At 38.1% G+C, this 13,237-nt stretch overlaps 1 protein-coding gene across 1 annotated transcript in view; it reads right to left on the bottom strand.

Annotated features, from left to right (window-relative positions):
• Nucleotides 1–13,237, bottom strand: part of LOC308503395 (interferon-induced very large GTPase 1-like) — a gene marked incomplete at both ends in the record, with an annotated part of 24,479 nt that extends 11,242 nt beyond the window's left edge. Inside the window, 2 exon segments of the mRNA XM_081062701.1 lie at nucleotides 10,461–11,746; nucleotides 12,458–13,237. Of these exon segments, the coding sequence (XP_080918827.1) occupies nucleotides 10,461–11,746; nucleotides 12,458–13,237 (2,066 nt within the window).

Raw genomic sequence — 13,237 nt, 5'->3', positions numbered from 1 at the left:
TTTTTCTAAGTGTTTGTCCTCAGTCTTTATTTTATATCATTGCCACCTGAGGACATCTGAAAAATGTGGATTTCAGTCCCACTCACAGAGATTCTGTCAGGAGGTGTCTAGCTTATTGCTCAGGAACTATCATTTTAAAAAGTACTTCATTTCTCAAGATTGCTGAGGCTATCCGGGGTCTTTTATGGTCCCATATAAATTTCAGGATTATATGTTCTATTTCTGTGAAAAACGTCGTTGGTAGTTTGATAGGAATTGCGTTGAATATGTATATTGCCTTAGGCAGTATGGACATTTTAACTATATTAATTCTTCCTATCCATGAACATGGAATGTGTTTCCATCTATTTACGTCTTCTTTCATTTCTTTCTTCAGTGTCGTATAATTTTCTGAGTACAGATCTTTTACATCTTTGGTTAGATTTATTCCCAGATATTTTATAGTCTTTGGAGCAATTGTAAATGGAATTGTTTTTTTAATTTCTCCTTCTGATATTTTATCATTGGTATATACAAATGCAACTGATTTCCGAATATTAATTTCATATCCTGCTACTTTACTAAATTCATCTATCAGTTCTAATAGTTTCTTGGTGGAGTCTTTAGGGTTCTCTATATATAGTATCATATCATCTGCATATAGTGATAATTTTACTTCCTCCTTACCAATTTGGATGCCTTTTATTTCTTTCTCTTGTCTGATTGCTGTGGCTAGAACTTCCAGCACTATGTTGAATAGAAGTGGAGAAAGTGGGCAACCTTGTCTTGTTCCTGATCTTAGGGGGAATGGTTTTAGCTTTTCCCCATTGAGTATGATGTTAGATGTGGATTTGTCATATATGGCCTTTATTATGTTAAGATATGATCCCTCTATTCCCACTTTCTTAAGGGTTTTTATCATAAAAGGTTGCTGTATTTTATCAAATGCTTTTTCTGTATCTATTGATATGATCATGTGATTTTTATTTTTCGTTTTGTTAATATGGTGTATCACATTAATTGATTTGCGGATGTTGAACCACCGCTGCATACCAGGGATGAATCCCACTTGATCATGGTGTATGATCTTTTTAATGTATTGCTGAATTCTGTTTGCTAATATTTTGTTGAGAATTTTTGCATCTATGTTCATTAGAGATATCGGCCTGTAGTTTTCTTTTTTTGTGGTGTCTTTGTCTGCTTTTGGGATCAGGGTGATAGTGGCTTCGTAAAAAGTGTTTGGGAGTCTTCCTTCCTTCTGGATTTTTTGGAAGAGCTTGAGGAGAATAGGTGATAATTCTTTTTTTTTTTTTTTTTTTTTTTTTTTTTTTTTTTTAGAGCAAGGTTGTAAGTTTTATTTTTTTTATTTTTTTATTTTTTTATAGTTTTATTTTATTTTATTTTATTTTTACATCCCTCACACCGTGAACCCCCCTCCCCCCATCCACCACCACCCCGACCTCACACCGAGCCATCACATTATACACATAAAATTATAGTTGGCATTCATTAATGTCCAGTCTCTGGTGTACAATGCCATGACCAGGCATAGGTGATAATTCTTTTTTGAACGTTTTGAAAAATTCACCTGTAAAGCCATCTGGTCCAGGGCTTTTGTTTGTTGGGAGATTATTGATTACTGATTCAATTTCCCTGGTGGTAATCAGACTGTTCAGGCTTTCTGTTTCTTCTTGAATTAGCCTTGGAAGGTTGTGCGCCTCTAGACAATTGTCCATTTCTTCAAGATTGTCAAATTTGTTGGCATATAGTTGCTCATAGTAATTTCTTAACATTTTTTGTATTTCTGTGGTGTCGTCACTTCTCCTCTTTCATTTCTGATTTTATTAATTTGGGTCCTCTCTCTCCTTTTTTTAATGAGTCTGGCTAAAGGTTTGTCAATTTTGTTTATCTTCTCTAAGAACCAACTCTTGGATTCATTGATCTTTTGTATTGTTTTTCTGGTTTCTATTTCATTTATTTCTGCTCTGATCCTTATTATCTCCTTCCTTGTGCTCCCTTTGGGCTTATTTTGCTGTTCTTTTTCCAGATCCCTTAAGTGTGAAGATAAACTGTTAATTAGTGATGTTTCTTGTTTCTTTAGGTAGGCCTGCAGTACTATGAACTTCCCTCTTAGGACTGCTTTCACAGCATCCCATAGATTTTGGGTCGTCGTGTTCTCATTCTCATTTGTCTCGAGATATCTTTTGATTTCTTCTTTGATCTGCTGCTTGACCCATTCATTATTTAGTAACATGTTATTCAGCTTCCATGAATTGGTCTGTCTTCCTGGTTTTTTCCCCCTGTAGTTCATTTCTAATTTCATAGCACTGTGGTCAGAGAAGACAATTGGTATGATTTCAATTTTCTTAAATTTATCAAGGCTTGTTTTGTGTCCTAACATATGATCTATCTTGGAAAATGTTCCATGTGCACTTGAGAAGAACGTGTATGATGCAGCATTGGGGTGAAATGCTCTGAAAATATCAATTAAATCCAACTGCTCCAAAGTATCATTTAAGGCTGTTGTTTCCATATTGATTTTCTGTCTGGAGGACCTGTCCCTTGTTGTCAGAGGTGTGTTGAAGTCCCCTACTATGATAGTGTTGCTGTTGATCTCTGTCTTTATGTCCATCAGTACCTGTTTTATATATTTAGGTGCGCCTATGTTAGGTGCATAGATGTTTACTAGGGTTATGTCCTCTTGTCGGATTGATCCCTTTATTATTATATAGTGCCCATCTTTGTCTTTTAATATGTTCTTCATTTTAAAGTCTATTTTGTCAGATATAAGTATTGCAACTCCAGCTTTTTTCTCGCTTCCATTTGCATGAAACATCTTAACTCCAACCTTTCACTTTCAGCCTGTGTGTGTCTTTTGATCTGAGATTAGTCTCTTGTATACAGCATATACAAGGGTCTTGCTTCCTTATCCACTCAGCCACCCTATGTCTCTTGATTGGAGCATTTAATCCGTTTACATTTAAAGTGATTATTGATAGGTACATAGTTATTGCCATTTTTAAATTTGTAGTAAATTGTTTTCATCTTTCTTCTATTTACAGAAGTCCTTTTAGTATTTCTTGCAATGCTGGCTTGGTTGTAATAAATTCTTTCAGTTTGTTCTTTTCTGGGAAGCTCTTTATCTCTCCATCAACTTTAAATGATAGCCTTGCTGGATAAAGCAATCTAGGTTGTAGGCCTTTGTGTTCCATCACTTTGAGTATCTCCTGCCACTCCCTCCTGGCCTTCAATGTTTCTGTAGAAAAGTCATTTGATAGCCTTATGGGAGTTCCCTTGTACGTAACCTTCTGCCTTTCTCTTGCTGCTTTTAAGATTCTTTCTTTGTCTTTAAGCTTTGCCATTTTAACTATAATGTGTCTTGGTGTGGGCCTGTTTGGGTTTATCCTGGTTGGAACTCTCTGCACTTCCTGGGCTTGTATGTTGGTTTCCTTCATCAGGTTAGGGAAGTTTTCGGACATTATTACCTCAAATATGTTCTCAATCCCTTGCTTCCTCTCTTCGCCTTCTGGTATTCCTATGATGCGCATGTTGTTGCGCTTGATGTTATCCCAGAGGTCTCTTAACCCATCTTCATTGTTTTTTATTCTTTTTTCTTTCTGTTGTTCAGTTTGGGTGATCTCTGCTAACTTGTCTTCTAAGTCGCTGATTTGATCCTCTGCTTCATCTAACCTGCTGGTCATTCCTTCAAGTGAGTTCTTAATTTCGGTAATTGTGTTCTTTAGTTCTAGCTGGTTGTTCATTAAGATTTCTACATCCTTTTTTAGTTCTAACTGGTTGTTCTTTATGATTTCTATATCCTTCTTTATGTCTTCTCTAAGCTCCTTAAACATTCTTATCACCAGTGTTCTGAACTCTGTCTCTGAAAGGTTGGTTACCTCTGCTTCATTTGGTTCCAGTTGTGGAGGTTTCTTCTGTTCTTTTATTTGGGACATGTTTCTTTGTCTCCCCATTCTGACTGACTCTCTGTGTTTGCTTTGATATATTAGGAAGATCCCCTAGAGCTCTTAGTTCTTGCTGGGTTATCTTATGTAGTATGTGTCCTTTATATTTGACTTGGACTACTTCGTTCTTCTCTGCATGTGTTCCAAAGGTGGCTCGTATACAATAGTATATTGTACAATAGTATATACAATATACTACAATAGTATATTGTCCTGTTCAAGAAGAACTTTAATTGCTTTTTGCTTGTGAGTAGGTGGGTTTAACTCCTAGGCTGTCTAGTTGTGAGACTTGGCTCTGCCCACCGCAGGTTGTTCTGCTGGGTGAGGGTTGGCCACTTAAATGAGGTTTGGCCTCTATGGGCCTCTTGTGCCTTCAGAGAATTCCCTCTGGGTGTGTGACTTGTAGGTCAAACCTGGTAGTACTCTGGTTTGGTCTAGAGTTGGCTTCTGGATATGTTGAATCTTGTGCCTCTTAAGCTGGGCCGTTGTGTGGATATACTGAAACTGCGCCTTCAATCAAAATCACTCCGTGGATTTCACTGAGATCTCTGGCGGAGGGAGCTACTACCGCCCCCGTGTGGGTGGCTTGTGGCCCTTCATTAAGCAGGTAATGATCCCATTATTCTTATATTGCTCTTTCTGATAGAATCAGAAAGTTCTTGTAGAGTTCTTTCATTTCTTTTAAGTCTCAAGTCTCTTTCTTCTTCCATCTGTGTAATTTCCAGGTTGTTATATTCGATGTCACTGATTCTTTCCTCCATCTGGTCAACTCTACTACCTAAACTGGTTATTTCATTCTTAATTTCTTCTATTGAGTTCTTAATCTCCAGAAATTCCATTTCGTTCTTTTTTAAAATTTCAATCTCTTTCGTAAAATGCTCATGTTGTTCTTTGATTGTGTTTCTGAGTTCATTAAATTGCCTTTCTGTGTTTTCTTTCATCTCTTTGAGGTTTTTCAGAACTGTAATCTTGAATTCTCTATCATTTAAGTCACATATTTCCATATCTTTAAGTTCCTTTTCTGGAGACTTTTCACTTTCTTTCTGATCTGTCTTGTTGCCTTGGTTATTCACGGCAATTACTGATTTATTATTTCTCTTCCTAGACATCTACAGGAGTGGCTTCTGTAAAAGGTTGATAGGAAGAGGTCTTTCTTTTGTTTTCCAATACTTGTTGGTAGAATGTTTTATTTTCTCTCCGACTGCAGCCTTTTTTTTCTCTCTGACACAGTAGTGCTATGTTTTCTCTGCACTTATCCAGCTTCTCACACAATGGGGGGATTCCCTGGGAGACGGGCCTCTCCTCTGTTAACAGTTCACCTGGGTCATAGGGTGCCACGTCCCTGTGGGGGTGCGGAGAGCTTTTGAAGTTCCAAAGCTCTTTCTGCACCCGATGCAGAGCCCGTATGTTTCAGCAGTTCTGTTTACTCCTGCAGGGATCCTCTCTGATAGGTGGGGCCAGGGGCGGGGTGAGTTGTGAGAGGTGGCCCAGAGCAATGGCGATGACCACCACCACAGCCGGTCCCGCTTCCACAGCTCCCTCCCCTTTGCGGGAACTAGTTGGGCTGCAAATCTGTCTCTGCGGTCCACAGTTCTCAGAACAGCAAATATCCTGTCCTTTTGATTTGACACTGCTACTTTATCGCTTCTAGCACCGGGCAGTTGGGGGTGGGGCGAGCTCTGGGAGGGTAGGGAGGGGGCGGCTAGTCTGAGAACAAGATTTTATTTGAATATCACAGGTTTTCCACTCATGTCTTTTACTGTTCCAGGATAACATTAAATTTAGTTATCATTTCTCTTTATTATTTCCTCTGGTCTGACAGTTTCTTAGTCTCTCTTTGTTTTTCATGACCTTGACAGTTTCAAAGAGTACTAGTTAAGTCTTTTACATAATTTCCCTCAATTTGTATTTCTCTGATGTTTAAGTTGAGGTTCTGAATCGTGGGGAAATTGGCCATATCATATCAAGGGGTACATAATATTAAGGAAGTGAGTTTTTGAAAGTTGACACATCTCACTTTGATTTTTCCCCTCAAATTTTTCATAGCATAAAATTTTCCATAACACAGTGCTACTTTTATCTGTAAGTCACTTTTGGCCCATTTTCTGAACTATATTGACAGTTCATTGGTTAATATCTAAGAATTGTCCATACCATACCATCATTTTTATTATTTAGTTTTTTTATGCCATGAAACATTATTCTCCTCCAACTGAGCAGATGTTTTTTTCCCTCTTCAAAGTAAAATCATCAACCAGTTTGCAATGCAGCCATTATTTAGGTTGAATATTTGGTTCTCTATAATTTAGCTACCATTTGTAAACTATGCCCCTTGTTTGACATTGTCTGAAAACATCGTGGAGAGTAGCCTATTCAGTTGAAGTTAGAAAGTTCTCCAGGGGATATAATGCAGGGGCCAAAATCATGGAAGCCTCCTGTTTGTGTATGCAGTGGGTCTCCCATTAGTCCCTAGGGTTATATGTTCTTGAATATAACATTACCCATTAATGACAGAATTCTTTCATACATTTCCTTCCCCATTGAAATGATGATCTATCATATCATAGGATATAATGGATATTTCAGATCTTAATCTTAAAATATTTTCTCTTCTTTCATAACTGAGGCAGTTTAAGCTTAATAACAGGCCAATAGACCTTTTAAGTTGGGAAATACCTTAAACACACTTTAGTATTTTTCTAGTCCAAAATTCCAGCAGGTGCTACTGGATGACAGTGTTGGTCTTTTGCCAAAGGGTCCAACTTGTAACATCGCAAAGGACCCAATTGTGACATGACTCACTGAATCTCTAAAGAGCCTGTTGGAGCTCCAAGCTCCACTCAAATTTAGTTTATTTTTGGTAACTATGTGAATAGGAACTAACAAAAGTTTCACGTGATTTCTTCAGAAACGAAACTTGATCAACTCTGTGCTCTTGCTTTGATTTTGGAGTTGGCAAAGATAAAGACAATAATTTATTTCTATAGTCTGAAAGGTATCTTTAGTTATCCTGGTCCAAGTTATGCATGAGAATTTCATCATTTTCCCTGGTCCCTGTACTTGAGTTGTGTTAATTAACCATTCCCTGGTGGTCATAAGATTAATAAGTATTTGTAATCGAGTGTTAGTTTAGTCTTCAGTTTATGATATTGACATTATATTATCAATGTAATGAATGACAATACTTTTAACTGAATCAAATTTTAGTCTTTTCTCATTAGGTTGAGGCAATAAACAGGGAATTTAAATAATATTGTGGAAGCATAATAAGCGTCTACGGGAGTCCATCTCACATGAATGAAAATTGGTTTGACTTTCTTTCAAAATAGAAATGAAAAAGAAATCATTAGCCAAATTGATCACAGAATACCAATCTCCTTTAGCTTGTTGCACATACTGGTTTATGAGGAATGGCTCATAATACTGGTTTATGAGGAATGGCTGATGCTTTCTTCATAGGTTTCTACTTTATTAAGTTTCTAGGATTCATCATCTTTTCTTACAGGCCATAATGAGCTATTAAGGGAGGAAATTTTGGATGGTTAGTCACCTGAATATAACATTATCTTTAGAGTTCAAATTCATGTTTTCCCTCTCCTAGTGTCCTATGTTGTTTTAAATTAACTCCTTGACTAAGCTTAGGTGATTTAAAAGTTTCACATCTGGCATATCTAATTAGAATGGGACAAAGAGAAGATTTTCACAATATCTCTTTCTCCAGTAGTTTGTGTAAGGAAAGAGTCTTCCATTAAGACATCACATTCATTCTGGTAGGAGTAAGGCAATAATGATATATAACTTTCTTATATAAATTGCTACTTAGAGCAATAAATTGCTACTTAGAGCATACTTCCATCTACGAGCTTTCTAGAGTTACATCATGATATCCGCCTAATTGAATCATATTTTCCTTTAACTTTTCATGATCAGCCTGAGGTATAACAGTACATTATGTAGTAGTACTCAGAAATCCCAATGAAGTTTCTTCATCACCCCTAGGGCATTATATCCATACCAATACAAATACTTCCAATCCCCTGATGGAGGCTGTGCCAAGAGAACCTGACCTACCACTAACCCAAAATCCTTCTCATTTACCATACACGATTTAAATTTGTTTTGGCTTTGAAGGGATTGTAGATTTACCCTTTATGTAATCACCTTATTTAAAAATTCCTCAGGGCTAGAATAAATTGAGCTAATGTATCACAATCCTTTTACAGTTTGACCTGTTAGTGGACCAACCAGACTATGTAATCTCTCATAATGGCCCATTCAATTTTAGTAGTTACTCCGTCTATCTTCTTGTTTAACATCCCATTTTTTAATTCCAATAGCTCAGTTGTTTTGAGGTTTTGCCATACATTTTACTGTTATTGTTTCCTTTCTCATGAACAGTCCTAACCATTTCACCATCATTCAGGCACATTAGGGAGAGCTAAGAAAGGATATTCACAATAACTTCCCTCAGGTCATCTTGTGATCCAACAATAAAGTCACATAAGAGGCACAAGTAGCTGGAGCCCCCTTTATAAGCATCATCCTTGATAGCAAATCTTATATTTTGTTATAGTCAATAATATCTACTTCTCCCTCTCAATCAGTCCTTGAATAAAACCTGTGTGCTCCAGGTTAGGAAATTTGAGAAATTTCACGGCTGAGCAAAGGAAAAGACATGACCACAAGATGGCAGTAGAACGTTAGTTTTATTAGGGTGACTGACAGGTTTGCTTTTATTGGGGGGAAGTCCCTCCCAGCAAGAGGCCATTCAGAAGGGGCCACTACTCAGAAGAGGAAGAGGACAAGGGAACTCCTAGGCGGTCAGAGCTGGGCTTACATGTCAAGGTGATATACTCAACAGTCCAGTGTGGACTCTGAATCAGAGAGCTCCAAAGGGCAGCCACAGCTTGAGGTCTCTTGAGGCGTGGATTTTATCTTTGTATGGCCAGCAGAATTTGGGGTCTGTTTAGTAAGGTGTGCAAAGCAGGCAGGCATTAAATGAATAAAAGAGTGCTTATTTGATCTATATTAAAATAAATTGCCATGTGAAATTTTGAGTTTAACACTAGTGGCCTTTTCAGCTAATGGTTTGCAGGCAGCTGTGAAAAAATAAACTGAGGGCCAAAATAAAGAGGCTCTCTTCTGCTCATTTATGTAATACCCAGAAGCCATGTCTCATATTGCTCTGTATCTCTAACACACAGCAAAATTCCTGTCTCATAGGATGGGCTCTATAGGTAATTAAGCAAATAAAGGAAGGAATATATCATGGAAGGAAGGAGGGAACGAGGAAGGGAGGGAGAAAAGAAGTCCTATATGTACTTGGTTCTTAAATATTTTTCTTTTTCTTTTTCTTTGCTCTATAATTTTGTATTACTTGAGATGTTCGTTAATAAAAAAAGTGAGTTACATGTTTTGAGTTATTTCTATTTATTTTCTTTAAACTTTTGGCAAAATACTAGTTTGGAGATTTGTTTACAGAAGCATATACTAATTCTAATACTCCCAGGCAAGATGCAAACTATAACATTTATTTGGTTGGGTTTAATTTCCTCGCTGACAAAAAAAATACTCATTACAAAAAGCAATGCAGCAGGGAAAGAGAAAAACTAGGGGAAGAAATGACAAGCTTTTTAAGTCTTTATTCCAATTCATAAGGTAGCAGAAACTCTTTGCATCAAAGGAAGTCAGTCAGTGTTTTGGCAGTTTTTGTAGGACAACTTAAAATTTGTAAAAAACTCATTTCTTTTACTTTCTTGGTATAGGATGGGGTTGTTTGCTTTCTTGAATGCGATGCACATCTTTTTAAAACTGGTTGCTGCCTCTCGGAATAGCTCTAAGGCAAGTTCTAGTTTGTATCTGTTTGTCAGTATGAATCTGACTCCTTGAGATGCAGCCTCAGCCTCAGTATGGATCACTTGCAGAATTTCATGGAAGTAACTAGAACTATAACCCTCATTCTGGTGTTCTCTTTTGTGTATGATTTCTTTAACCAATTTCATAATTTGAGCTGTGGTCTTGTTTATGATATCTTTTTCAAACTCTTCTACAGAGGGTCCATATACTTGGAACTTTTGAGAGGTAATAACATGTTTAGAATAATTGATAGAAAATGTTTTCTTTGTATCACGATACCTAATTATGTTCACAATATTGGGATGCTGTTTAAAATGCTCTAGGAGAATGTTCTCTAACTCAATATCGATGTTGGGCCCCTCAGCAGATGGGAGTGTCGGAGGCAATAGAATGGAGATGTTCTCTGACCAGATCTCATTGAACAAATCTCGCAGCTCCTTATCATGTAGCTCTTTCCCCCTGGGGGACTCAGCTATCTCTCTGATTTTTTCAAATTTTACTTTTTGCTCCTTAAAAAGGTCTTGTATTTTCTTTCCAATAATTAGATCCTCACATTTTTTCATAGTTTCTACTATAAGTTCCTCTTTAAGATTCCTCAAATCATCTTCAAATCTTCCTTTCCACTGAGCCAAGGTATCTCTATCTCTGTCTTCTCGAAAAAACCTTTCAAATTCTTGCTTAATGGTTTTATATTTTTCTGCTATTCTATTGTCAATTGAGTTTCTCTTGATTTCCTGAACTTCTCCCTTCTGAATCTGGTTGGTCAGCTGATTCTGCAAGTCCAGCACATGCCTTCTCAGTTCCCAGGTCCAGCTGTTGTACATGGTCTCCAGTTTATTCATAGCCATGGCCTCCTGGGTGTTTTTGAACCTGAAAATGAAATTCTCATTCACTAAGGCCTTCCATAAATCCTGTATCCGGACTTTAAGCTCTGATAGCTTCAAAATACTTCCCCTGGATTCTTCCTTGGCATGCTTAAGAATCCTGCTTTTCAGCTCCTGAACATTGTGGCTATAGCAGGGATTAGGAGGGGCCATTGGAGGAGAACCTTCCCAGAGGTGAGCAAAGTAATGGATGTGGGTCTTGACATCAAACTTAATGACGTCACTGAAGTGAGATACATCTGAGCACTGCTCATGTTTGGCTGCAGCAAGTGTCATTTCATCCAACCTCTCTTGCAGCCATTTTTGTCTTTCCATACTGTGGTTTGTATCTATAATTTCTTCTATGTTCTGATGAACAAATAGGCACCTTGGGGAGATATTCAGTAGTTTCATCCTGAGAAAGGCATGAATGGCTATTTGCAGAATATCTTGTATTTCTGATAGATCTTTCCCCAAAATGTTGATTAGAGTTAAGTTTCCGAGCCCAATGACAAAGGTTGCCAACTCATTTTCCTCATTCTGTGCTTTGTTAATGAGCTCTGAGTCCCGAAGTCCTTCTGTGTCCACAACAAGCACCAAATCAAAGCCCAACTGTTCCCTGAGCATCTCTTCCACTTTCACGAGCTGCATGTAGGCCCCCCGGGTACACCTCCCAGCACTGAAGCTGAACTGCAGCCCAAACATTGCATTCAACAGAGTGGACTTCCCTGAGCTCTGCAGGCCAAGAACAGAGAGAACAAACACCCGTTTATCTCCAAGTTTCTCAGAAACCTTGCCCAAAACAGCTGCCACCCACCTCAGGGGCACATAAGATGCATCTCCATCCATCAACTCAATGGGCACACCAGATATCATCAGATCAGCAGCCATTTGGGGAAGGGAGAGAAATAGTGTATTTGTTTGGGAGGAAGCTTCTTCCAGAGCCTCATAGATCTGGCCCACCTCTCTCAGGAGATGCTCAACTCCCAGAGTGGAGTCACTGATCTCTTTGGAAACAGCTTGTAGGTCAGCCTCCCAGTGTCTGAGGGAGTCTCTCTTTGACTGCTTCTGCTTCTCTGTTCGCACCTGAGCCAATAGGGAACTGTGCCTCTGGTGTGCTTTTTCTAACTCTCTGGTGGTTAGTTGGTCCATTAACAAACTCAGCCCCTGCAGAAAGTAGAGTTCTGTGTGGGTCTCTGGGTGTGATTGAAGACCTTCAAGCAGGGACTTCATCAGGTCACTAAGGTTAATAACTTTGTGATACTGTCCACAGCGTATTTTCTGCTTTTCCTCCTCAATCTCATTCTTGTATTCTTCAATGCTCCTGTTTCCTTTTTCTCTCAGCTGATGGAGTTCCTTGTCCTTCTTACACCAATCATGCCATAGACCTCCCTGAAGAGGTAGTAACTTTTCCTTTATCTCAGATAATTTCACTTTTCTCAAGATGTCCATAAGGATGTCTATTTTTTTCCTTGCTTCTTGGCAGTTTGTTTGATCCTCATCAATAATAAATTCATACTTCCTAGCAATGTCGGCCCAGTTGCTCAAACTGTATGGAGATCCTGACTTCTTCAGCAACTGTGTTATTGTAGCAGTAATTTTATCAGCTAATTCTATCTTATTTAGATTCTTGATCCCAATTCTCACTTTGTGAGCAGAATGCTCATCCATAATATTTTCTACATTTTCAAACAAACAGATGAGAGGTTTGTGTGAATTCCAAACATTAAGTAGAAGGGAACTGTTCGTTTTGTCAAAATCCGAAGTTGACAAGAGGATGACAGTGATTGAGGATACCTCTTGCAGAAACCTAACTTGCTTCTCGTGTATTTCAGCATTTCCATGGAGATTGGTGAAGGCAATACAGTTTTCAAATCTGTCCTCAGCTCTTCCAGCTGGGCAGAACCAGCAGATTTCCACCATACCTTCTGTCAATAGACATCTATTATTGTCTTCCCTAGAATGATGGTGGAAAAAATGGTCATGTTTGCCTTTACTCAGGAGTGAATTCAAAATCTGTGATTTGGAAGTAGAGACATAATTTCCAAGTCTTATGAAAGATACAATGGGTATAGGTTGCCAACTGATCAGCTGGTTATTATAATTCTTAATTTTTTTCTCCCATCCTATTTTTGTCACCTCTCTCCAGCTTCTCCTGATTTGCTTGAGAGACCAAAGAGGAAATTCAATGGAGGAATCATAAGGATTTGGCACAAGAAGTGGGAGAGCAAATTGACAAATGGAAAGTTTGGTTAAAACATACTGTCTTGTAAAGTCATCTGCACAGTGAAAAATTGCCATTTGTATGTCCATTGGGTGGATGAAAGTTTGTTTTGTAGTTGATTGTGTTTTCTTGATAATGAAAAATTCCTCAAATGTTCTTTCTAGATCTGTGGTTCTCTGTGTCTGGGACACAGTAGTTATTGTATCTATATTGCCTCTGTAAATTAGGTATCGGAAATGGTAATCTAATACCAAAAGTTTCTCTAGAAAACAAAATGGTAGCTCCCCCTCAGCTCTTGGTTGAGTGCCATGGAGGGAGGTCTTGTTTATCAAAAGAGTATTGACTTTGGTCAT

This window comes from Rhinolophus hipposideros (genome assembly GCF_964194185.1).
Source record: "Rhinolophus hipposideros genome assembly, chromosome: 10".
NCBI lineage: Eukaryota > Metazoa > Chordata > Mammalia > Chiroptera > Rhinolophidae > Rhinolophus > Rhinolophus hipposideros.
The sequence above is the reverse complement of the archived record's forward strand: the minus strand, read 5'-3'. Positions and strand labels throughout refer to the sequence as shown.